The 25,161-nt window shown below is 44.3% G+C and overlaps 1 protein-coding gene across 1 annotated transcript in view; it reads right to left on the bottom strand.

The window, feature by feature from the left end:
* The window catches only part of CSMD2 (CUB and Sushi multiple domains 2), a 495,411-nt gene that overhangs the window by 421,625 nt on the left and 48,625 nt on the right, over positions 1 to 25,161 (bottom strand). Inside the window, exon 2 of the mRNA XM_035120356.2 lies at positions 12,317 to 12,533. Within this exon, the coding sequence (XP_034976247.2) occupies positions 12,317 to 12,533 (217 nt within the window). The remainder of the gene's footprint in view (positions 1 to 12,316; positions 12,534 to 25,161) is intronic.

Genomic DNA, 25,161 nt, shown 5'->3' with positions numbered 1-25,161 from the left:
ATTGCAAAGGATGTGACCTGGTGGCCAGAGGAACAACACCAATGATGATGATGCTACTTGTAACTGTTTGCAGTTTCCCTGATGGCCCGCTGGAATGCAGAGTTAACCAGGGCTATTGACTGTCTGGCTCTGAAGCACCCTCTCCGATTGCATGGAGCCCGGAAAGCCCCATGGTTTTCTCCAGGGCTGAGGGCGATGAAACAATCTCTGAGGCGGCTAGAGCGTCGGTGGCGGAAAACTCATTCTGCATTGGACTGGACACAGGTTAGAGCTCAGTGTCGAGCCTACCAAGTGGCGATAGTGACGGCAAAGAGGGCCTTCTTCACTGCCTCTATTGCATCTGCAGAAATTAGCAGCAGGAGACTATTTCAGGTGGTTCACAATTTAGCGGAACCACCTTCACCATTGGGGCCCGGTAAGGACCCCAAGATCTCCTGCAATGATTCTGCAAAGGTTTTGGCAGATAAAGTCACTCAGATTCGGAAAGAGGTATATTCCACCATGGGAGCAGGGTTGAGGTGGAAGAATGCTAGAGTCCTTTCTGGTCACAGTTGGCGATTACCTTTTAACAACCAGATTAACTTGCAGTTGTGTGTTGTTTGGGAAGATGCCTTTCAAAAACTATTCAGAAACTATAGTTGGATCAGAATACATAAAAAAAAAAATAGAGTTACTTTTAGATATATTCCAGGTGGCTGGAACTAATTGAGAGAGATCTCTCATTAGCTTTCAACTTGTTTCCAGGTACAATTCAGAGTCCTATGCAGCTTTCCTGTTACCTGTTATTGTGTGGTGCACGGCTACAGAGACAGAGCCTTCTCTGTGGCAGTGCCCCAGCTGTAGAATGCTCACTCTAGGAACACTCAGCTGGTATCTAGCTACCTTTGCTATCTTTTCAGGCCTAGGTGACAACCTTTCCCCCATACATTTAATATATAACTTTTGAAAGCTTCTGGTTTTAATTTTGATACTTTTATGCTGGGTTTATGTTCATTTCGTGGTTCTCCCACTATGGCTTTAATTGCAGTTATGTTGTGTTAAATTGTTCCTGAAAAGTGTCAGCTACCTTGGAAGATTTGGCTAAAGCGGGGGGGGGGGTGCTAAACACCTTTTTTTTTTTACAAATAAGGAGGGGGGGGGAGCCTGATTTCATGCACTCTCAAATTTCTCACCATTGCAGAAATGTGCTGATTCATTTTCCCCAGACCAACACTGACTGTCTTTCCTGCAGTAGCAGGAGTCAAAGTCACATATAAATATTCAGAACCTCCCTAAGGTGATATGACAGGACCTCTGATTACCTGACCTTTCTTAGGTGAATATGTGTGCGAGACAAACATTGCATAGTTTATTATTTTCCAACAGCAGCAGACAGATGTTAAGTGTATTTAACTCCCGGCAAGTCAATGCAACATGACAAACAATAAGCTCCCCACATCCCTCCAGCACAGCAAGATTGGTATTTCAGAAAAGCTAATGCAGACACACATAATTTCCCTGAATACAGCTATTTTGTATATTCTGCAAAGGTTGCAAGCCAAGTTAAGTAATGAAGTGATCCAAAGCACAGAAATATTTCATTTTAACTGGAGAGGTAAACATTCAGTCTCCAGCTTAGCAAGGAACTCATTGGATGCCAGGTGAACTGTGCTGACCCCAGGCCCCCTTGCTTGTCATGAATCTACATCCACATGGGCTACTGAAGGCCGACCATGATTTCATTCAAAATATATAGTAGGGAAATTTCACAGGATTACAACCCCAGACCTCTGTGATTCAAACCCAGATCCACATCATCTGCTTAGCTGCCAAGTATCCCATTTTCTGCGGGAAACACCCAGATTTTAATCTGTTTCCCGCTGTTCTCCTGAATGGAGAAAAATCCTGAAAATCCCCCGGATTTCCTACCTGCCAGGGAGCCTCCATTTTGGCTGCTGCTCTGCCCATGTGTGGGCACCGGAAATAGGGCAGCGCGGCACCGGAAGTTGCTTCTACGCATGCCCGGTGGCCATTTTGGTGGTGGCCGCATGGCGGCAGCCGTCACCAAGATGGCCACTGGGCATGCATAGAAGCGACTTCCAGTACCGCTCTGCCCTATTTCCGGTGCCCACACATGGGCAGAGCGGCCCCGGAAGTTGTTTCTACGCAACTTCCGGTGCCGCGCCACTGCTGATCCCGCATTTTTCAGCGGGAGACTTGGCAGGTATGATCATCTGGCAAAGAAGTCTCATAGCCCCTGAAGAACCGAAACACACTATTAGAGGAGCAGCACTCTGTGGAGGGCAAACTTGGCAGCAGCAACTGACCATTCAAGAAGCACAACTGTTTCTTCAAAGTTCCCAAAGATGAAGGCAGAGAGCACACAATCCAAGGGGATTCCCTGGTGACAAAGCACACAGCATGGACCCAGAATTCTAAGAGTGCAGTCATCACGCCCTGCTTGTGGATAAAAGGACTCAGCTGGGCTTTGATGAGTCAACTCCTACTGTTCCTGGGAGCTTTCCCAGATCCTGCAGTACCTAAAAGCCAAAACAGACAGGAGGTGCAAGATCCATCATGGACCTTGCAGCTTTTAAAACCTTTTTAAAAATGGAAGTGCAAATGATGCCAACAACTAGCATTCAAAAGCATTTTCGCCTCTAAGCATGGAGGCAGAGCATAGCCATCAAGGTTAGGTAAAGGTAAAGGGACCCCTGACCATTAGGTCCAGTCGTGACCGACTCTGGGGTTGTGGCACTCATCTCGCGTTATTGGCCGAGGGAGCCGGTGTGAAGCTTCCAGGTCATGTGGCCAGCATGACAAAGCCACTCTGGCGAACCAGAGCAGCACACGGAAACTCCATTTACCTTCCCACTGTAGTGGTGTATTTATCTACTTGCACTTTGACTTGCTTTTGAACTGCTAGGTTGGCAGGAGCTGGGACCAAGCAACGGGAGCTCAACCCGTTGTGGGGATTCGATCCGCCGACCTTCTGATCAGCAAGTCCTAGGCTCTGTGGTTTAACCCACAGCGCCACCCATGTCCCTGCCATCACGGTTACTTGCCATCAATTTGTCTAATCCTCTTTTAAAGCCATGCAAGTTGATGACCATCACTACCTCACGGGGGTGCAGCTTTCAAAGTTTAACTATGTGCTGCATGGAAGAGTACTTTCTCTTATCTGTCCCGAATCTTCCAACATTCAGCTTCACTATAGGAACACAAATCCCATCACTGAGAGGGAGAAAAGCTTTTCTCTGCTTTCTCCACCTCATGATTAATTTTATAACTCCTATCATGTTGCCTCTTACTCACCTTTTTCTCCAAACCAAAAAGTACATGCAAATTGGGTAGACAGCCTGCTGTGAATAGTGTTGCACTCCTGCTGAGCTGAGCAAGGAGGTTTATAGCTTGCAGGTGCTCTTGGAGTCACTGGTGGTTTTTGGAGCCCAGCTGGCTCCAATGTCATGAAGCACCTTTACCCAGCTATGGCTGATTCGGTAGCTACTGCCTTTCCTGGAATGGCTTAGTTACAGTCGTGCATCCTCTACTAACCTCCTGATTATATGATTCCAGTAAACTCTATCTGGGGTTATCCTTGAAAACTTTCAAGGTTCCAGCACATACAACTGAAAATCATTGAAGCCCAATTCTTTTGCAAGAATAACTGCAAGATTAATCAAACAGGTAAACAGGTAATTTGTCAATGATCTTTACACTGACCAACCTGGTTAATAATTGATCCTTCCTTCACACAATCACACAATAAAAGTTTTGTTTAACAATAATGACAACAATAATAAAACTATGTCTCTCATCGGTTGATCACACTGCTGAGGAGGCCAAGTTTTACAGCTGCAAAAGCATTTAAGACGCTTCTAAAGCCAATAGCACTCATTCGCAGATCTGACGAGGACATTTCTCTATTAACAAATGATGTATGTTTCTGGCACCACACTCAGCGGCTGCCATTGAACAGCACACGAATGCCAACAGATGCTCACTGAATAATGGATAAGAGATTCTACTGTTTCCTCTAATCTTACAGTAGCAGTGCTAGCAAATGTCTCCTCTTTGATGTCAGGGTCCATAATCAGAACATGGACAACAAGGGAGAAGGGATATCAAAACATAGGCTCTTGTTCCAACCTCAATTTATATGGCTCCATCATTTCCTTCTTCAGGTGTCAGGTGGTGATTGGCAACGGAAAGAAACCAAAGCAGGGGAACAAGGGAACAAGAGGAGACAAATGCATGCCTGGGGAACCCAAGACAGCAAACGTACCAAAAAAGAACAATTAATCTTAAGTGTGTGAAGAGGAACTACGCCCTCGAACAGTCCAAGGAGGATGGAGCATGCTAAGTAGACATGGAATGTTGAAAGTCAATTGGAAAAGAAAAATGGGGAAGGGGTGGGAAGAACAGAGTGGAGTAACCTGGAAGAGGGAATGGCTGGCTGGCTCTGATTCAGTATAAAGGCAGCTTCCTATGTTCCTAGTGAAAGGAATCTTGGGTGACCAAGATGATGAAGGGTCTGGAAACCAAGCCTTATGAGGAATGGTGGAGGGAGTTGGCCATGTTTAGCCTGGGAAAGAGGAGATGGAAAGGAGATCTGATAGGCATCTTCAACTAGCTAAAGCAGGCATCCCCAGACTTCGGCCCTCCAGATGTTTTGGACTACAATTCCCATCTTCCCCGACCACTGATCCTGTTAGCTAGGGATCATGGGAGTTGTAGGCCAAAACATCTGGAGGGCTGCAGTTTGGGGATGCCTGAGCTAAAGGGCTGTCACATGGAAGATGGAGCAAGCTTGTTTTTTCCTGCTCTGGAGAGTAGGACCTGTACCAATGGATTCAAGTCACAAGAAAGGTGATTGGGGTTGAACTACATGAGCCTCGGGGTCCCTTCCAATTCTATTATTCTATGAACGGGCTCTCAGTAGTATCTGTGATAGGGGACAATTGTTTTTATGCAACATTCAAACAATGCACGGATTCAAAGGGAGCTAAAAGGCTACTTGATCCAAGTACGGATGGGCAAATCTGTCAATTTCAGATTCTCAGTTTCTCATTTTTCCAATCCTGAATTCAGTTCTTCACATTCAATATTAGTTTGTGATTTTTTCAAGTCCTCATCAATATTAATCTGCATTTGAGTGCTATTTTCTCCTAATTTTACATAGGTAATTTTGCTTAATATACACAGTTCTGCCAATTTCCCATAACATAACACATTTTGTACCTTTTTGCTAAAACATGCTTTTATATGTGCACTTTACCAGCAATGTATGTGCACTTTTGTATACAGTGCTTAAGAGCTGCATTGCAAAATTCAGAGAAGTGTGAATTTCAAAAGTTGCCTATGTTTCAATTCAAAGCATAAATTAGGAAAGTTCACCTTTAAATGCAAACTACGGTACATCAAATTTCTCCCCCATCCCTAAGCAGGAAAAGGAGATGCACAGAGGGAAAGCATTTGGGGCAGGGAAATAATAACCAGAAAAAGGGATATGCACTGAAAAGGAATATGCACTTTCTCCCTTCTGCCACATTTCTGCTCCAAAGAGCAACCTTCTCCATTAAAAAGAAGAGGAAATCAAATGCAGATGGGGCTTCATTCTATGACTTGATTGGAGCATGTTTCATGGATGGACTTGTTCATCTTTCCTTCCAGAAACTTTCCTCTATAGTCCTCCCCTGCTCCCTTTTCTGGCCAGCAAATTGGTGGCATGAGCTTTGATAAATGATGTACAGTCATCCATCTTCAAGGCTAGCAGGCAGATGATGAATGGAGTACATTTGGAAAGCAGAGAGAGGAAGTGGGGGGGCACGTAAAATTGATAGCTTAGAAAAGAAACAAAAATTCTGTATTGGCAACAGTTGTGGATTTTTTTGTTTTTTAAAAGAGTTTTATAAGGAAAAGATGCAGGAAAAAATATTAGTAGAACCAAAATCAAAATGCTGATAAAGCACAGAACAATGAGACATGGGTTAAACTCTTTTTAAAATTCATTTTTTTCAGGATGGGACATCAGCTAAAGCTAAGTATACTTACTAAAGCCTCAGGTATGCTGGTGTGTGTATATATATGAGAGAGAGAGAGATAACCAAGGAAAACCAATGCTGGTGTAGATGCATTCCGTCAGTGCCCACAGGATTTGCTCAGCATCACCATACCCTCAAAAAGGAAGTGGGGGACAAGTGGGAAGTGGGGAGATTGACCACTTAAACTTGGCGCTGACAACACACTGTGGGGGCTTTGGGAAGATACAGCTGCAAACAATAGCAACCTTCTTACAGAGGGTTTGCAGCACAGTCACCGCCTCTTGCAGCCATTCTGGTCCCCTGGAGCAGAGTGGGATGAACGTTTGTCAAGACCTGCAGTGAGAGAGGGTGTTTGATTTGCCTGTCTCTGCTCTGAGCTGCTGTGCCATTTGCGGGCTGCATGGCCTTCCATGCTTGCAGCAAATCTTACTTTAACATCTCTCCATCTGTGGTGTTTGTTCCTTGGCCTGTGTGCGAGAGACTGCCATCACTGGGCACTTGGGACTTCGGGCAGGTCTGTTTCTGTTTAATGTCCTGCTTGGTCTTATTGTTTGTATATGTGTTCTGGCTGTGACATATATACCTGTTTGTACCTGTTTGCCTGTACATGGGGAGGGTGTTTGTCCATGTTCATTCATGATTGACTCTGTGTGCTGGGGGTGCTGTGCATGTCGAGTGAGCAGTGTGTGCTGATTCTGTGACATCAGTGGTGTTGCTGTGGGTGCTGTATGAATCTTTGTGTTCCTTCCACTGGCATCAGACCCTCCCAGGTGATTCTGAACAGGGTTTGAATGAAGTTTTTAAGTTGGGGTATTGCCAGCAGACATAAATCATGCCTATAGTTTCGATTGCTCTGTCTGTTTCATTTAAGCCAGTGGAACTTCCAGGTAACCACAGAGAGGATTAGGGTTAACATAGGGATACAAAAAGGTTTCCCCCTTCAGGGAAAAAAAACACTCAGAGAGATATTTTAAAATACATTTTGCTTTAAGTTGCGCTGCCACAAATATATGGCAGTTTAGAAAGTGAACCTGATGGGTTTGAAAAGACTGGATGTGCACCAAGCCTTACATGGCCCCTAGCTAATATTCTTGTAATTCAAACCAAGATCGATTAAAAGTTAATTTGTAGTTTGTGTGTTTAGCTTAGCTAATCTCTGTCTGCCTGTCTTCTCTCCAGGAGTGACTGGCTTGGCACTAAGGGGCTGGTCTTCTGGTAGTACCATCACTGACTTTCACCTTGATGGTTTTAAAGGATGGAGCCAGGGTGGGGGGTGGGCGGGGCAGTGCATGTTACTCTTGTTGTTCTTTAAAAATGATTTAAGTCACCTACAAGCAGCCAGCTAGTCCCTGTCACCAAAACAGGTGAAAAATTAGGAGGACATGCTCATTTTTTAAAATATGGAAACTCACACACCATAAACAACTTCACAGCTTGCTTATAGCTGGTTCAATAAAACAAGGGAATAACTAAAGCCAACTACATAACCCCAAGTGAGTTTCAAAGTCCAATCAGTTCCATACGAACCAGGGTCACTGAAAGCACACATTCAAGAATCTCTCTTTTGAATAAGCATCTTCCCACCTGTCCTCTTCATTGCTCAGGAGACTCTTATTGCCAATGTTCTTCAAGAGAATCAGTCAAAATGTTTGCTGAAGAACAAGGATGACCAGGTGTTACTGCTGATTAGTTGCTAATGCTCAGGGCTGATGAGTATATGTTCACTGACTGGGAACTGATTAATAGTTGGTTGATGATGAGAATCCAAAGTAAGATTTGGTGGGTTTCCACCTTGTTTTTATGAGTCCCCTTACTTCCAATCTGCTTGTATATCTGAGAGTAAGAAATGTAGCAATAAGACACTGGGCGTCTTCATTACTGTACATCACTCAAAAGGAAACCAGACTTCATTGTTGGGGGGTGTGGGTGGTTGTTTTTATTTTGATTATATATTTTGTGGTTTTATATTTTGATTTTGTTCTGTGAACCGCCCTGAGAGTCTAGGGAAGTATATAAATTCTATTATTATTATTATTATTATTATTATTATTATTATTATTATTGTCAGTGTTGAATACCACCAAAGGACTTCTTAGAATAAGGTGCCACCACCTACATGGACAAAGAACCAAGTCAGACAATTGGTCCATCTAGTTCAGTATTGTCTAGTACAGGCACCCCCAAACTCAGCCCTCCAGATGTTTTGGGACTACAACTCCTATCACCCCCTAGCTAACAGGACCAGTGGTCAGGGATGATGGGAACTGTAGTTCCAAAACATCTGGAGGGTCAAGTTTGGGGGTGCCTGGTCTAGTACATTTACTGACTGTGGCTCTCAAGGATTTCAGACAGGGGATTTCCCAGTCCTAACTGGAGATGTTGGGGATTAAACCTGAGACTTCCTGCATGCAAAGCAGATGCTGTACAACTGAGCTACAGCCCTTCCCTTTTAGGAATTAGGACAGGTGGCGCTGTGGTTAAACCACTGAGCCTAGGGCTTGCTGATCAGAAGGTCGGCGGTTCGAATCCCTGTGACGGGGTGAGCTCCCGTTGCTCGGTCCCAGCTCCTGCCAACCTAGCAGTTCGAAAGCACGTCAAAATGCAAGTAGATAAATAGGAACCGCTACAGCGGGAAGGTAAACGGCGTTTCCATGTGCTGCTCTGGTTTGCCAGAAGCAGCTTTGTCATGCTGGCCACATGACCTGGGAGCTATACGCCGGCTCCCTCGGCCAATAATGTGAGATGAGCGCGCAACCCCAGAGTTGGTCACGACTGGACCTAATGGTCAGGGTTCCCTTTACCTTTAATAAAGTAATAAAATTGCACAAACTTGATCTTAAAGAAAATAAAAAGAAAGGAAGTGAAACCTCCATTGTCATAAGCAAAAGGTATAATTTATTTACTGGCACTGCTCTGCTCATTTCCCACACCAGCAGAGCAGCTGGTTTCCACTGTAACTTCTGCTTCTTTAACCCAGATTCTTCCAGTTGAGCTAACAGAGACACTCAAAGGTTGTGGGACTTGTTCTGAAGTTACACCAGAGAGCAAATGGCATACTGTATAATGTAACACATGATAACTTTCAGAGTACTTCAAGGCCAGAGGGGACCATTAAAAGTTGTCAACATCTGACCTTGTGCACATAATTGGGTCACACAGAAATCCACCCAGTTAATTCCTGCCTCAAATCAATGATGGGAGATCATGGCCCTCCATTATCATAGCTTTTGCTTGGTTCTGAAGCTTTTGTCATAGCGAGATCTCCATTGGCTAGGGAGCCAAGACATGAGGATGCACCAAGAGGACTAAAAATACTCAGTTCTTCAATGAATTTTTTCCTCCTAAAAGAGTCTGCAGCTTCTACCTGGACTTTTTCAAGATACTGCTCCCCAGATTACTGTACAAAGTGGACATGTGGAATCAGACCATTGGCCCATCTCACACCAATACTGCCAACTATTGATAAGCAGCAATTATCTAAGGTGTCAGGCAGTCTTCCAGCTCTGCTGCCTGAAGTACATGTAGACAGGGGCATCAAAGACTGGGGCTGGAACTTCTGCTAATAGAATGTGCATACCGGTAGAATGTGCTCTGAGGAAATAACCAAGAAACAAAGTAGGGGGCTAGTGTACTGACAAGGAATGTGTGAGCATCCTGCTGCTTGTCCCAAACAACAAACTGTGCTCTTCAAGTGATCCATACTCCATGCTCAAAACCCCTCTGAGGGATTTTCATATGTTCAGTACAAGCACTTAGAAAACATAATTTAATTTAGCCAACACTCTTTTTTCCTTTGCCCCTTCTTCCCCAAGTGGTTGCACACTCAGCAGCAAATGACCTGTGCGGAATCATTGCCCGCTGAGGATCATGGGGCTGGTAGTATTTCTGATCATGGGATCTCACCCAGCAGTTCCTTCAGCTTTTTAAAATCAGCCTTCTTAATGTCAAGAGTGCATGTCCAACTACACTCAGCTTTCTCTTGCCTCTGTATCATGACACCCAAGAGGACATAATCACTTCCTCCCACGGTTTGCAGTATTTCCACTTGATCAATCAGTTTCTCCCCTTTGGTGAGGACCAGATCCAAGATAGATGATCCCTTTGTTGCTTCTTCTACCTTCTGGTAAATGAAAGTGTCAATGGGGAAATTTAGGAATTTGTTGGATCTAACATTCTTGGCAGAGTTTGAGTTCCAACAGATATCAGGTTTATTGAAGTCTCCTATGACTACCATATTTCTCCTTTTTGAAAGTCTGATAATCTGCTCTAGGAAGGCATTATCTAATTCTTCAGTCTGGCTTGGAGGTGACACAGTAACATCACTGTTGTTTCCCTCTCCTACAATGTCCCCCATATACTGTCAATCTGCCTTCTGTGGATCTTTTCACAAGTGTACACATCCTTTACATATAATGCTACTACTCCTCCCTTCCTGTTTGGTCTATTCCTTTTAAACAGGTTATACCCCTCAATTCCTATATTCCAGTCATGAGTCTCATCCCACCAGGTTTCAGTAGTGTACCAGGTCATATTTGCCATCCTGTATTAAAAGCTCCAATTTTTCTTGCTTGTTTCCCATACTCTGTGCATTAGTATAGAGAAAACTGACACCACAAGCTGCTTCCTTCTTGTAGTTTCCTGCCCTTTGGCAAGTTTCTGTAGCACCCTCTCAGTTTCCTGTGCATCAATGAAGCTATTATCTCCAGTACCAGGTGTTCCCCTGTTATCTGTAATATTGTCTCCCTGCCCCTCAGGATTTAGTTTATGGCTCACCTAATCAGGTTCATGAGACTCTTAGCAAGACTATTGCCAACTACTGTGAGATGCAGCCCATCTCTAGCCAGGACTCCTTCCTCAAGGAAGTGGAGACCACAGTCCAAGAAGCCAAACTGCAAACCTTTCATGACTACGTACATCTCAGCTTGATATATCACATCATGACCTGTTATATTCAAGCTTGATCACTTAGACCATCTGGAGCATTACTAGTTGTTACAGGGATTTAGTGCTGTTAGTCCCATGTTGGGTAACATTCTTCCAGCAGTGATTTCACAGGCATCCTTGCTTTTGACTTTCAGACATCTCTTGAAAACCATTTTATGCTGACACACCTTTGTGGTTGGTTTTTTAAAAAATTGATTTCCCAGTCACCTTAACTATGATCTATATTTTATAGATCATAGTTAAGAGGAGACTCTTGAGAGTCCCATGGACTGCGAGAAGCTCAAACCTATCCATTCTGAAGGAAATCAGCCCTGAGTGCTCACTGGAAGGACAGATCGTGAAGCTGAGGCTCCAATACTTTGGCCACCTCATGAGAAGAGAAGACTCCCTGGAAAAGACTCTGATGCTGGGAAAGATTGAGGGCACAAGGAGAAGGGGACGACAGAGGATAAGATGGTTGGACAGTGTTCTCGAAGCTACAACATGAGTTTGACCAAACTGCGGGAGGCAGTGGAAGACAGTAGTGCCTGGTGTGCTATGGTCCATGGGGTCACGAAGAGTCGGACACGACTAAAAGACTAAACAGCAACAACATATTTTATTTTATTTTTTTAAAAACCACTGTGTTACTGTGTTTTATGTTTTAACTGCAAACAACCCTGATATTTTATGATATATTTGTATAGAAATACTTTTATATATACAGTGGTACCTCCGGTTGCGGATGGGATCCGTTTCGGAGCTCCGGTCGGATCCCGAGATTTTCGCAACCAGAGGTGCCTGTTCTGTGCATGTGCTCGGCATGGTAGAGCGCTTCTGCGCATGCGCAAATGCACAAATGCCGAAGGATACGCAACAAGAGGTGCACGTAAGTAGAGGTACCACTGTAAAATGAACAGTATAAGGTTTTCAAGAGGGAGACTTCAAAAACTGGAGACAGAGTGCAAAACCTCTCAGTTTTAAGATTTTCACAATTTGCCAACTACTTAACTGCTATCCCTAAAGATGGGGTTACAGGGAGGGGAGGGACTTGACTTTTAGAAAGGTTCCTCTCCAAGCTCAGTTCCTCTAGCAACAACTTCTAATTAACTTTTCCAGATGTCTCAGGCAGCAACTGCACTGATAACACTATGCCATCGAACATGCTTAGCAATATTTTTAAGGCCTTATCAAGTGTGTGAAATCCAGACAGTTGAGATAACTTTACAGAAATAGAGCTAGGACCTGCTTTTATTGCAACATAAAACCTTCATTCAAACTGTTTAATCCAACCAACAGACATCTTAATGTGCTTGTGAACATTTTCCTTCTCTGAATGACAGGGTTTTTTTAACCCTCCTTTTTCATACCTTGTTCTTAGATTTCCCTGCTGAGGCAACCCATCGTAGACAGACAGCACATCAAAATCTTCCTCTAGCGCAAAGGACTGGAATACAAGCTGCACTCTGTTCTGCTCCTTGGCGGTGATTGTCCATGTACAGTTTGCATAATTTGGATAGCCGTACGGGAATCCTGGACTTTGTATTGTCCCGTTTGGACCTCGCAAAACGTAGCTGCAGTTCTGGGCTGGGGAGAAGAGGAAAGGAGAAAATAAGACAGAAGCTGCATTATTGCATTATTATTGCATTATTATTGCATTATTAGCTGCATTATTATTATTATCTGCAACACAAGAGCCATCACTGAATCATAGCCCAATCATAGTAATGACTAGCTCCCCCATAAACTCAGTGGCCACAAAACAATGAATAGTTAGCAGATTTCCCCATTGATTTCAATGGATTGGATCTGAACTAGACTATCATGAATGCTAGTGCTTCTTTGTTTCATGAACAGATTTTCCCCCTGTTCATTCAGTTCCTTGTGCCACCTCTCTCTAATTTGTGGAAATGCAAGGGGCTGAAAAGGGAATCAGCAAGAGTCATCTCTCTCTCCCCCTCTCCCCCCACCCCCACCCCATCCTTCACTGGTAGGGGAACCACATGAGCAGGGCCGCTGACAGATGTGAAAAGGGGGCACACTTTGAGGGAGTGCAAGGCCAACAAAAGCCCCAGACTCTTAGGTCTCAATTTAAAAAAAAAATCAATAGGTTGTTCCTAAAGAAAGTGCTCCCTGGAAGGACAGATCGTGAAGCTGAGGCTCCAATACTTTGGCCACCTCATGAGAAGAGAAGAATCCTTGGAAAAGACCCTGATGTTGGGAAAGATTGAGGGCACTAGGAGAAGGGGACGACAGAGGACAAGATGGTTGGACAGTGTTCTCGAAGCTACAAACATGAGTTTGACCAAACTACGGGAGGCAGTGGAAGACAGGAGTGCCTGGCGTGCTATGGTCCATGGGGTCACGAAGAGTCGGACACGACTAAACGACTAAACAACAACAAAGAAAGTTAGAACACAAAGCATGAAGGCAGTTCTTAACTTCTGCTAACATTCACTGCTGTTGCGAAGCAATCAGAGGAAGGCATGTCCCTCCTAAAGATGTAAGTTTCACAAGGAAGTTGTGGACTTGGATTGAATTTGGGAGGCTCTGGAGTGAGAGTGCTATAAGAGGAGAGCAGCCACCATAAATGCCTTTGTTTGTTTCACTGCTTTTTGAACATAGAAACATTAGAAGAGCCTTGCTGGATCAAAGACCTCTACAGCCCAGCATTCTCTTCTCACTGTGGACAACCAGGTGCCTATAGGAAGCTAACAAGCAAAGCATGAGTGTAATAGTACTATCTTGCTCATGAGCCCTAGCAATTTTCTCAGTGAGCCAACTGGCAAGAGTCTTGTCTTTAAACTTTTTTTTAAAAAAAGTCAGCCCATCAGATCCAGAGTCCTAATTGAACATTTCTGCTGCCACAGGCTCATTGTGCTCTGGCACCCTATCAGCCAAAGAGATAGCAGAAATAAAGCAATAGCCCGGTAGTAATTTGAAGGTGAGCAAATGTATAAATGCATAAATGTCCATAGATTATGAGGAATGAGGCATCTGATTGCGGTTTTGAATTTTTTTTAATTCGGTTCCTTTCGCTGTTTTGCTAAAACATTCTACTTTACAGGTCTGCTGTAAGGGTAAGAGACTATAAAACAATATGGTAAATTTAAAACGCTCTTAGAAAAAGGAGGATAGTTCAAAGGAGAACTCAAGTGTGCAAAGCCTACATGCAGCAGGGGAGTATGAATTGCAACCTGCCTGAATGCCTCACTCATGCAAGCTAGTCCCAGCAGGCAGCTACACATTAGATCTGCTGAAGATCTACATGTAAAGTCTGGTTGCGTCCCAGATTCCTTTTCCCTTGGTTTTTATGGCTTTTTTTCTTGAAAGATCTACATTGGCTCCCAGTATGTTTCCGAGCACAGTTCAAAGTGTTGGTGTTGACCTTTAAAGCCCTAAACGGCCTCGGTCCAGTATACCTGAAGGAGCGTCTCCACCCCCATCGTTCTGCCCGGACACTGAGGTCCAGTGCCGAGGGCCTTCTGGCGGTTCCCTCGTTGCGAGAAGCCAAGTTGCAGGGAACCAGGCAGAGGGCCTTCTCGGTGGTGGCGCCCGCCCTGTGGAATGCCCTCTCATCAGATGTCAAAGAGAAAAACAGCTACCAGATTTTTAGAAGACATCTGAAGGCAGCCCTGTTTAGGGAGGCTTTTAATGTTTAATAGATTATTTTATTTCATTTTTCTGTTGGAAGCCGCCCAGAGTGGCTGGGGAAACCCAGCCAGATGGGCGGGGTATATAATATATTATTATTACTACAGTGGTACCTCTACTTACGAATAACTCTACTTACGAATTTTTCTACTTACGAATAGAGCTCTGTCCGCCACCTTGGATGCTGTTTAGATAGGATTTTTTCTACTTACGAATTTTTAGATAGGGTTGCTTCTACTTAACGAATTATTTCTGCCAATGCATTCCTATGGGATTCGACTTACAAATTTTTTTGACTTACAAATGTGCATTTGGAACGCATTAAATTTGCAAGTAGAGGTACCACTGTATTACTACTACTATTATTATTATTACTCTTATTATTACTACTACTATTATTATTATAAACCTGACTCCTACCCCACACACCCATTCAAAATAAAAGAAAGGCAGGCAGGAAACAGACTTTTTATTATTAGCATTTTAAAATTTATCATTAGCCACATCCCTGTAACCACCTAGCAGCCTGACAGGTCTAGTGAACATAAGCTGCCAAGGAGGGCATAGATCTGTATCTTGATTTTCCACCCAGCAGCTCAAGGTTGTGGATGTTTTCTCCCCCCCCCTTTTTATATTTGCAACAGCCCTGTGAGGTAGGCTAGGTTAAATTGTTATGTGTACATATGCAGCAATTCTTAATGGATGTTATGAGGGGGGTGGGATGCCGGAGGCGCAACCCCCACACAGTGTACTGGGCTCAGGAAATCCTGTTGGCATCCCTGCATATGACTGTAAATCTGTACAGGGAATACTCCTGCCAACAGGAACAAAACCAGGATCTCAGCCATTGAACAAAATGCGCACTGAAAGGCAGCATATAAATAATGAAACAAACACATTAAAAAATTTAACCACATTTTAAAAAAAAACCAAATGCATTGTCCCGATGCAATAACTACTGTCTCCCCTTCACCCGTGATTCTGGCTTGGTTCTCTCCTTGCACATGATAAATGCTGAGCCATTTTAATTTTAAAATGCATTGATCTGTGGCAGTCATGGCATTTTTTAAAATATTTCTTTCTGCTTGCTGCTGCTGCTGCTGCTTTTCAAAACAATGCCAGTGGAGTTACGTACACCAGGCTGATTAACTACTACACCATGTCCAAAACACACACAAACACACCAAGGAACTAAACTAAATGTGAGCATTCATTAGAACCAGGCGTACTTTGATTGACCTGCTCTGGCACCACAAAAAGAAACCCATAGCTTTATGTCCTTTTTGGGTGGGGAGGGGTGCATATTTGTCTTTTGAAAGCTCATGACTTCCATGACTGCCTGCTTGCTAGACTTCCATTGCTCCCCTCCATAGATCTTCAGTTGCCATATTTATCCCAAGGAAGGAGCATGCCCGTAGTTGGATTAGGCAAATGCTCATATTTATTAGGATTGCTCCAGAGGGGCAAGACACTAATGAGTCACACACTTAAGTCAGATCAGCAAAGCAAAATTACAATGCCTTTACAACAGAAATTTACCAAGGTGAACGACATATAAATAGCTTCCTAGATGCTGTTCCAATAAAAAGAAATCTTTATTTTTCTCAGCATTCTATCTGCTGACAACAGCCAACCACAAGCCACTGAGAAGCACACAATGGTATCATCGATCCCTCCCCTAAATCAGATTAGGCACAGGATCAGTTTCTTTCCAATCCGCCTGTGTTCCCTCATAAACCTGTTCTGTTCCTTTTCCACGATAATTTGCATTTTAAATAAAACTCACATGAAAACCCACATTTAAACATGCATTTCTAAACATACTTTGATGCTTTTTGTGAGCCAAGAACTGAGTCGCATCATTTGGACTAGTATGAAAGTTGGTGACAGCCATGTTCAGATCTGCACATTAGTTTGGGAGGTGCAGATTATGTCAGTCCACGTCACAATTTTCAGGACTGAATTCCTCATGCATTCCCAAGTTAAATGCATACTTTGGCTGAAAGTGGAAGGTGAGTTCCTGGAGTTCCTGACTGGTAGCCATAAAGAAGGCCCGTCCTTCTCCAATTAATCTCATCTTTTTCTAAAGCCATTTTATGTGAGTGGCCATAATGGCATCCTGTGCCAATCAGTTCCATGGGTCATACTGAGTCTCAGTGATTGAGGGGATGGGTAGGCATTACAGGGGAAGACTTTGAAGGGATGATGGGTGGTGACCAAGTGACCGAGAAGGAATTTCCCTGCATTGGCAGGTTTCGCCTTCCTTGCAGCAGATGTCACAACTTTGGTGGTTTTAGGCCTTGGGCGGGCCAAGGGGGACCAGGGGGGATGAGCTGGAAGAGGAGGCAATGGGGGCAAGTAGTCCTCCTCCCCAGCCCCGGCCCCAGTCACTGCACTTACCTTCCCAGGGGCTGCTGCTGCTGCCGCTGCTGCTGCTTCTCGTGGATAGGAAGAGCGAGCTCGTCCGGTCCACTCTCTGGCCCACAGGAGCACCAGGGCAGCAGCAGTGACAGTGGAGGGAAGATGAGCAGTGCAAAAGGGCTGGCTCCAGAGAGGGGCTGCTTACCAGCTCAGCCCGGCCCCCTTCCTCCTCTAGGCAGGGTGGGGAGAAGCCAGGAGGAGGGTGGGAGGAGGCGCCGCCGCGGTGTGTGTTAGGGAGAGGGGGGGAAATGGAATGGCACAGGGGAGAAATGGTGCTGCCCGAACGAACAGAATCCCCATGCTGATCCATGGACAGTCCGTGGGCCAGATCCTGAAGGCAATTGGGCCTGATCCGACCCCCGGGCCTTAGTTTACCGACCCCTGCAATAGATGCTCTACCACTGCCTCTACCACTGCCCAACAGCAGGGTGGTCCTGCTGCTGAATAAGTGGTCAGTCTGTAATACAAAAATGCTGATTCATGATTTGATTGTGTATAAGCAAGCTGACCTGGTGTGCCTCACCAAGATCTGGGTGGGGGAACCTGGAGAGCAAAATCTGACTCAGCTCTTCCCACCCAGTTACTCGGTGCAACATCAGCCCAGCCTGGAAGAGGGTGGTGGTGCAGGTTATGTTGTTGTAGTCCACAGGGGTTCACTTCATACCATCAGGAAATCCCTCTCTCTTGGTGTGGAACTGGAGGGCTTGCACCTGGTGTTGGAGCCAGAGAGACAGGTTAGTATTTGACTGACTGTGCTGGCTGATGTTATATTGGGTGTTGCATTGAAGGAACCCAGAACTGTGGTCTTGGGTGACTACTACATCCATGCTGAGGATGCCTCAGGTCCAGCTTGGGAATTCATGGCCTCCATAGCAACGATGGGGCTTTCTCAAATGGTCATCAGTACAACACACAGATCAGGACATGCCCTTGATTTAGTCCTCTATCCACGTGGAGAAAAGGGTGGTCTGGAATGGGGGAGGGTGAATTGTCATAGTCACCCACTAAAGTCCACCAACAGTCCATTAAGCTAAAGCCTAAAACTTTAATATGCATTTAGCTAAATGGGAACTCAGTCTTGTGGAGTAAAAATAAAGGAGCACTTCTGAGCATGTGCCAAGAGCATTTTACAATCAGCCTTCACATATCTAGGCAAAGTTACAAAGAAGGACATTAGCTCACTTAGCTCGGATTCTCCGTACCAGAAATCAGCTGCATCTGGTTGCCAAAAGTCTATTCGGATATTAAGGGGTCCTTGGCACAGTGTCAGTGATGGGCTAAATCCCCACCATCCCATGCACACAGCCTCAAGTGCACAGTGTTTTTTTTCTTGTGCTGCTGCAGCAGGAACGGTGCTCCCTGCCAGCCCCCCCCCCCCGATGGAATTTTAGTAAGCTCCACTCCTTTTAAAAAGAAACACAGGCACTTGCCCACCATTAAAATGGCCAGCAGAGAGGAACAGTGAGTTGACAGCAGAATCAATTCAAGGCCCTTTTGAGCTCCTGGGGCCCTTGGACAGACTGAAATGACATTCTTCTTTAAAACTGAAATTAAAAGCTAATTTCACCAGAAGAGTAATCTGTGGCAAATTTGGAGGCCCCTCTTCCAGCAAAAAGAATAGCAGGATTGGGGGGGGGTAGAAGAGTATTGAAATGACCATCAGGAAAAACTTTCTGACAGTAAGAGCTGTTGTCATTGGAATGGTCTCCCTCGGGAGGTTGTGGACTCTCCTTCATTGGAGATTTTTTAAGCAGAGGTTGGATGGCCATCTGTCGTGGATGCTTCAGCTGAGATTCCTGCATTGCAGAGGGTTGGACTAGATGACCCTTAGGGTCCCTATGGCCAAGAGTTAAGGAGCACCAAATTCTCAAAGGGAAAGAATTTAGTTGCCTTCGACATCCACCTACAGCAAAATTCTGAGGAGAATTTTGGAAGTTCCTGCTTGAGAAAAACAGCTGATGACTGTCAAGAAAAATTAAACAAGTTTTGATAGGACTACCAAAAAAAAAAAAGGATCAGGAGAAGAGAAGACAGAGTGCTACTATTGTACAGGGCTCACAGACCTGTTAGTGATGCCTTGGTGATGGTTTCAAAAGGGTGCCCCCGCCCTTCTGCCAGATATCACTTCAAGCAAATAGACAACATGTACGTTCTTTTCCTTGGGGCCTCACAAACAGGCCTGGGAGCCGCCAGCCCCTCAATTTTCCAGCCTCTCTGTCAAATCACATTCCCATCCCTGTCACATCCACAACGGCAGCGCAAGGGTTCTGCGAGCGAAGTCAGACAAAGCCATTTGACTCTACGGCATACTTTTAATTTCAATCATCAGGAAATGTCAAAAAGATGTTAAGAAAGTAGCAATTTATAAAGGCCGCGTCACCAGAGGAGCTGCTGAGAAGTCTGTCAGATGCCAGCATGGCGTTAACTGTGCAATTTCAAGGCTGTGGGTTTAGACATAAACACCAGAGACAACCAGACTACTGTATGCTGGGGGATTGATCTTATCTTGAGGGTGTGAAGCTGCATTTCCTCAGAATAAGCGCTAAATCCTAAAATTTCAGCTACTTGGACTCTTTTCCTCAGACTTTCAGAGGAAACGTAAAGAAAGTCAGCTTGGAATCATGGGGAGACCAGTAAAGACATCCCCAGCTTTGAAATTTGCTGGATGACCTTGAGCCACCCCTGTACCTCAGAAAAACCTTCCTCTCAGAGTTGCTGCAAAGATAAAATTGGGGGGGGGTCCCCAATGTGTACACATGCAGTACAAATAGATTAGATTCAGGAAAAGGTAATATTTAAAAGATATTAAAATATTTAAAATATATTAAAATGTTCATGAGAAGACAATATTTAAAATATTGGTTATCGGGTTTACTTGCCATTTGAGAGTTTGTCCTTGTAAAGCAGCTTCATTGGAAATGTTAGCCCATGTTCTTCTATAATGTAACATTTACGGGGATATAATATTCCAATGCATCTCTCTCTCTCTCACTTTCTTGGCATGTGGGGAACACAAATGAATTCTATGCTTCATTTTTAATAGCAGACTTCAACCTAAGATTGCAGATAACATAGGCAGGTTCTTCACTGTAGCCCTCAAAACTAGACCACCATTATTCAAAGGAATATAGACCCGATAAGGGCCTAAAACTTCAACCATATGATCAAATTGCGGTGTGGCAGGCACAGATGATGGACTTTGCAGAAATGGCCAAACTGACCTGCAGGATTCGAGACCAGGACGATCAAAAATTTCAAAGGGAGAGGAGTAAATTTATTGTATATTTGAATAATAACTGCAAAAATTTGAAGACACTAGCAGGACTGAAATAAATCCTACAACGTGGACAATAGGTTAAAGAGCTAAAGTGTGAGATGGGACTTGAAAGTGGAAAACCAGCTGGAGGGGGGGAGGGAAGCCACAGGCTCGGCAGAGCTGAAAGTAAATATGTGTGTTATTGTATTGTTGAAAATATTGTTTAAGGAGAAAAATAATAATATTTTTTTTAAAAATAATAATGAAGGGAATGTACAGTCAAAACTGCCTGCAATTTTTATATCTGATTGTTTTCAGTTTCTGTTATAGGTTTTTTAAAAGACACAATTTGTGTCCATGTATTTTGTGCTTTTTCTCTTCAGTGGTTGTTTTCATAATCTTATACTGTATTATATTGTTGTGGGCTTACTGTCTGGTTATTGCAAATGAGACAGTTACCATGGTCTTGCTCTAATGCAATACCTGAGCAGAGTCTAGAAATAGACAAAGGAATGTTAATATTTCTTAATCGGCCAGTAAGGCTAGTTTATGCCTCTTTGGGGAGCTAATTGTTGGAAGAAAATCTCTTGATACAATGTTCTCTCTGGAAAGTGGTGAATACAGAAGGATGATAGCAGCATAGAATTGTACAGTTGGAACGGATCCTGAGGGTCCTCAAGTCCAACCCCCTGCAATGCAGGAAATCTCAACACACGGTCCATACTGGAAACCATACTGGACCCTGCTGAGCTTTTGCAAGATGTGGGGAGCATTGATTGCTCTGACCACGCCCATTTTTGGCAATGTGGCCCACCCCTCCACTGGAGTCTGCTGTGTGGCAGCAGCAAATATTTTTTATTTCTCCTTTGCATCTGCAAAGTGTTGGGGAAGAATTACTCCAAGCAGGGTGCCTAATTATGCACCACCCAAAAAAGAAGATAGACATTGGCATTTTCCAAGGCATAGATGCAAATTTAGAATTACTAAAATAAGAAGTGCATCTCACCATAGCGAGGAAGACTAGATTACTTGTGTGCCTGCTCAGCCTGTTCTCCAGATGCTCGCTGTTGACGGGAAACTACTTCAAGGCCCCTGTTCTCCCTTCTTAAGAGTCCTTTATCTTTATAGCGGACTTGGACTAGACAGCTATTCAAATATAGACAGCTTCCTTCTTGAAAGTAGGACACATGATCACCCAAGTGGCGAAAGGCCTACTGCAGCCTTCCCCAGCCTGGTACCCTCCAGGTGTTTTGGAGTACAGCTCCCATCAGTCCCAGACAGCATGACCAATGGGGTCAGGGATAGAGTTGTACTCTAAAACATCTGGAAGACACAAGGTTCTAGGTGGTATATTTCTGCTTGTTTTTAGTATTAGAATGGTTGTTTTCCTCTTTTAATTTGGTCGCTGGCTTTGTAAACCAGTCTGGAGCTGATGGAGAAGGAACAGACCACCCTCTTTTCCACCAGCCTGTTTAGTTGATATGTGGTCTATCAGAAAAGGAAAGTTTCTTTTCACCGCAACCACAGAAGCACAGTGTGTTGTGGATAACCTCATCTTCCCTGCACCAGTCCAACTGGTAGAAAGCAAATGTTTTATCAGCCTAATAAGAGACTAGGAGCCTGCATTTCCAGGCTGGTCCTGCAAGTGGGTACTTCCCTCCTTTTAGCAGACTAATAAAGAATATGCAGGCTAGTAAATTGGTGGGAATATTTACAGGTCAGTTTCATACTGCCTGTTTTTATTGTGGTTTTACAATAGTTTTGTATCATGCATTTTATTTTAATACTTGGGCATTTTCTTTGTAATTCTTGTAAAGCTCTTTTTTGTATCCTTTGGTGATATAAAGCGGGAGGGATATAAACAGCCGCCGCCACTGGGGATGGAAAACAATAAACACAGAAGGTGCAGCGTCTAAGAACAGAGCCCCTTACTTTTCCAATCAATCCACTAAAAATAATTTTGCATTCACAATCCTGGCTAAGAAGCACTTTGCAGATGGATCTGTCCATAAGAAGAATTTCTTACTGCAGAGAAAAATAGAAGGGGGGGGGGAGGAGAGAAAATAGATTTCCCCCAAAGCTGACAACCTAGAAGGCAATAAATTCTTCATCAGCTGTAATAGGCAGGAGCTTGAATTATATTGGATGGTGATGAGACCAGTCAGAAGGCATGGGAAAGAGACGAAGGAGCCACAGGAGACTTCATTCACACTAAATAATCTGGTTTGGGTTAGCGGTTGCTCAGTCCGAGTTTGATCAGCCATCCACAATTTAAAATTCTGCATTTCAAAGCAGGGAGGGCAGGAGAGGGTTGGAGGGAAGAGTTGTGAAGGTTCATCACAATTCTCCCCACTTTTCTTCTCCAGCAGTCTTTGTTAAATACAGAAAGGAATTTATATTTTAGCAAATCCCAGACCAGCACCTTGGAGTCCTTCAGGCCACACATTCAGCATGCATCCCTTACTCCCAAAATGACTACACATTGTGGCTCTTCCTCCTCCTGTGACTATTCTGGGTATACATATATTTATTGGGGGGGGGGAAATACCAAAGACAACTTCAGCCCCCAGATCTTGGGGGGGGGGGGAACTCAGCAGTTCCTTTTGAGAGCTGTCAGGTTACGAGATGTACATGTTTTTGCCCACCTGCTGGGTAACCAGCATGCTTCAGCTCTTAAGGCAGGCCAGGTGCAGGGAGGGGAGAGGAGGATGCAGAAAGCAGTTGCCTAGCAACCGAAGGACACATTCCTTGCAAGCCTCTGAAGAGCATCACTGCAGCAACAGAACTGTACACCTCCCATCTCACTATCAAAAGCTGCTCCTCCCGATGCTAGAGAGGGCAAAGCTAAGGCAAGGCAGGGCAGAAATAGAGGTGGGTCTGTTGCAGAGAACAACAGCTCTTTGTTGCCCAGATGATGAGCAAGCCTAACCTGGAAGCATTCACAGGCGTCAGGAGAATGCAGGAAACCTAAGGTACAACTTTAAAGGTTTGGACAAAAACCTTTATTCTGGAAAGCCAACCAGCCTCATTTCAAACCTATCACTTGCTCAGGTCTGGTCTCTCTCTTTCTCTGTGTGGCTCAATTACCATCCCTGTGTGAAGTTGGAATCAGTTGCCCATTCAAATATTTTCAATTTCTTCTCTGATGGGCTAAGTATTGTTAAATACTTTCAAAATGGTGAAGAGAGCTTTGTACATTTCCCACCTTCCTGTGTTTTTCAGTGAAAACCAATAACACTTCACAGCATTTATGTTATTTCCAGTACAGATTTTTCTCCCTGCTTTTTCTGTTACAGTTTTGCTATAATAAGTTGGGAGTTGTTTTGATACTTTGTTATTTTTGGGTGATGTAGGAAGCTGCCTTATACAGAGTCAGACCACTGGGTCCACCTAGTTTAGCCCTGTTTACACTGACTAGCAGGATTCCAGGGTTTTCAGATAGGGAGTCTTCTTCAGCCCTACGTGAAGATGCAAGGGAATGAACCAGGCACTGTCCACATGCAAGCAGGTCCTCTTATCAAGAGGTACTGTAGAACCTCCCATCAGCACCAAATAGCATGAACAAGTGCCAGGAATGATGGGAGTTGTGATCCAAAAGTTATTAGGGCACCAGGTTGGAGAAGGCTGCTAGAGAATATCACAGGGAACTCCTCTCCAATGTGTCCACAACCATTTTCTTTTAAGGGTGGCTTTTGAAATGACCTTTTCCAATTGAGAAATGAAAGCTCCTGCTCTGCCCCTCTGCCAAACATTCAGAAATAAGCTAGGATTAAAGCATGGACCATTTCACATTACTTGTTTATCTCCCCCCCCCCCATCTTTCTCTCCATCTGTTTGAAGCCTATAACCCCTGATTGCCATGAAGAAATCTCATTTCACTTTTTAATCACCAGAAGTTTATGCCTAAGGAGTTGATTCCATACCCCAGTCTTACCCGCTTCCATGCTGAGTCTACTCTAATAAAGTGTTTGGAACTAGAAATGGACAAACCACCCTGGGCTCACATCAGATGGGATCATAAATGTGCTAAGTCACTTTTAAGCAACTATACAGTGGTACCTCGGTTTACAAACACAATTGGTTCCGGAAGTCTGTACTTAACTTGAAGCAAACTTTCCAATTGAAAGTAATGGAATGTGGATCAATCTGTTCCAGACGGGTCCGCGGAGTACTCAACCTGAAGCGTACTTAACCCGAGGTATGAGTGTAATTAGTTCCGGAAGTCTGTTCTTAACCTGAAGCGTACTTAACCTGAAGCGAACTTTCCCATTGAAAGTAATGGAAAGTGGATTAATCCGTTCCAGATGGGTCCGTGGAGTACTTAAACTGAAAATACTCAAACCGAGGCGTACTTAAACCAAGGTATGACTGAGGGACCCAGGTGGTGCTGTGGTTAAACCACTGAGCCTAGGGCTTGCTGATCAGAAGGTCGGCGGTTCGAATCCCTGTGACGGGGTGAGCTCCTGTTGCTTGGTCCCAGCTCCTGCCAACCTAGCAGTTCGAAAGCATGTCAAAATGCAAGTAGATAAATAGGAACTGCTACAGCGGGAAGGTAAACGGCGTTTCCATGTGCTGCTCTGGTTTGCCAGAAGTGGGGCTTTGTCATGCTGGCCACATGACCTGGAAGCTATACGCCGGCTCCCTCGGCCAATAATGCGAGATGAGCGCGCAACCCCAGAGTCAGTCACGACTGGACCTAATGGTCAGGGGTCCCTTTACCTTTACCTATGACTGTAATAGATGAGAAACAGCTCAGCTAATTTCCAAGCCACTCTGAATCTGACCACCACCACCCGCTCTCACATGAACAGCAGTCAGGGATCACTTTCAAGCTCCCCAGGGCTGCACCTATAAAAACTTTTTGGAGAGATTCCCACACAGAGA

This window comes from Zootoca vivipara, chromosome 6 (assembly GCF_963506605.1).
Source record: "Zootoca vivipara chromosome 6, rZooViv1.1, whole genome shotgun sequence".
NCBI classification, from domain to species: domain Eukaryota; kingdom Metazoa; phylum Chordata; class Lepidosauria; order Squamata; family Lacertidae; genus Zootoca; species Zootoca vivipara.
This window is presented reverse-complemented; position numbering and strand designations above follow the sequence as displayed.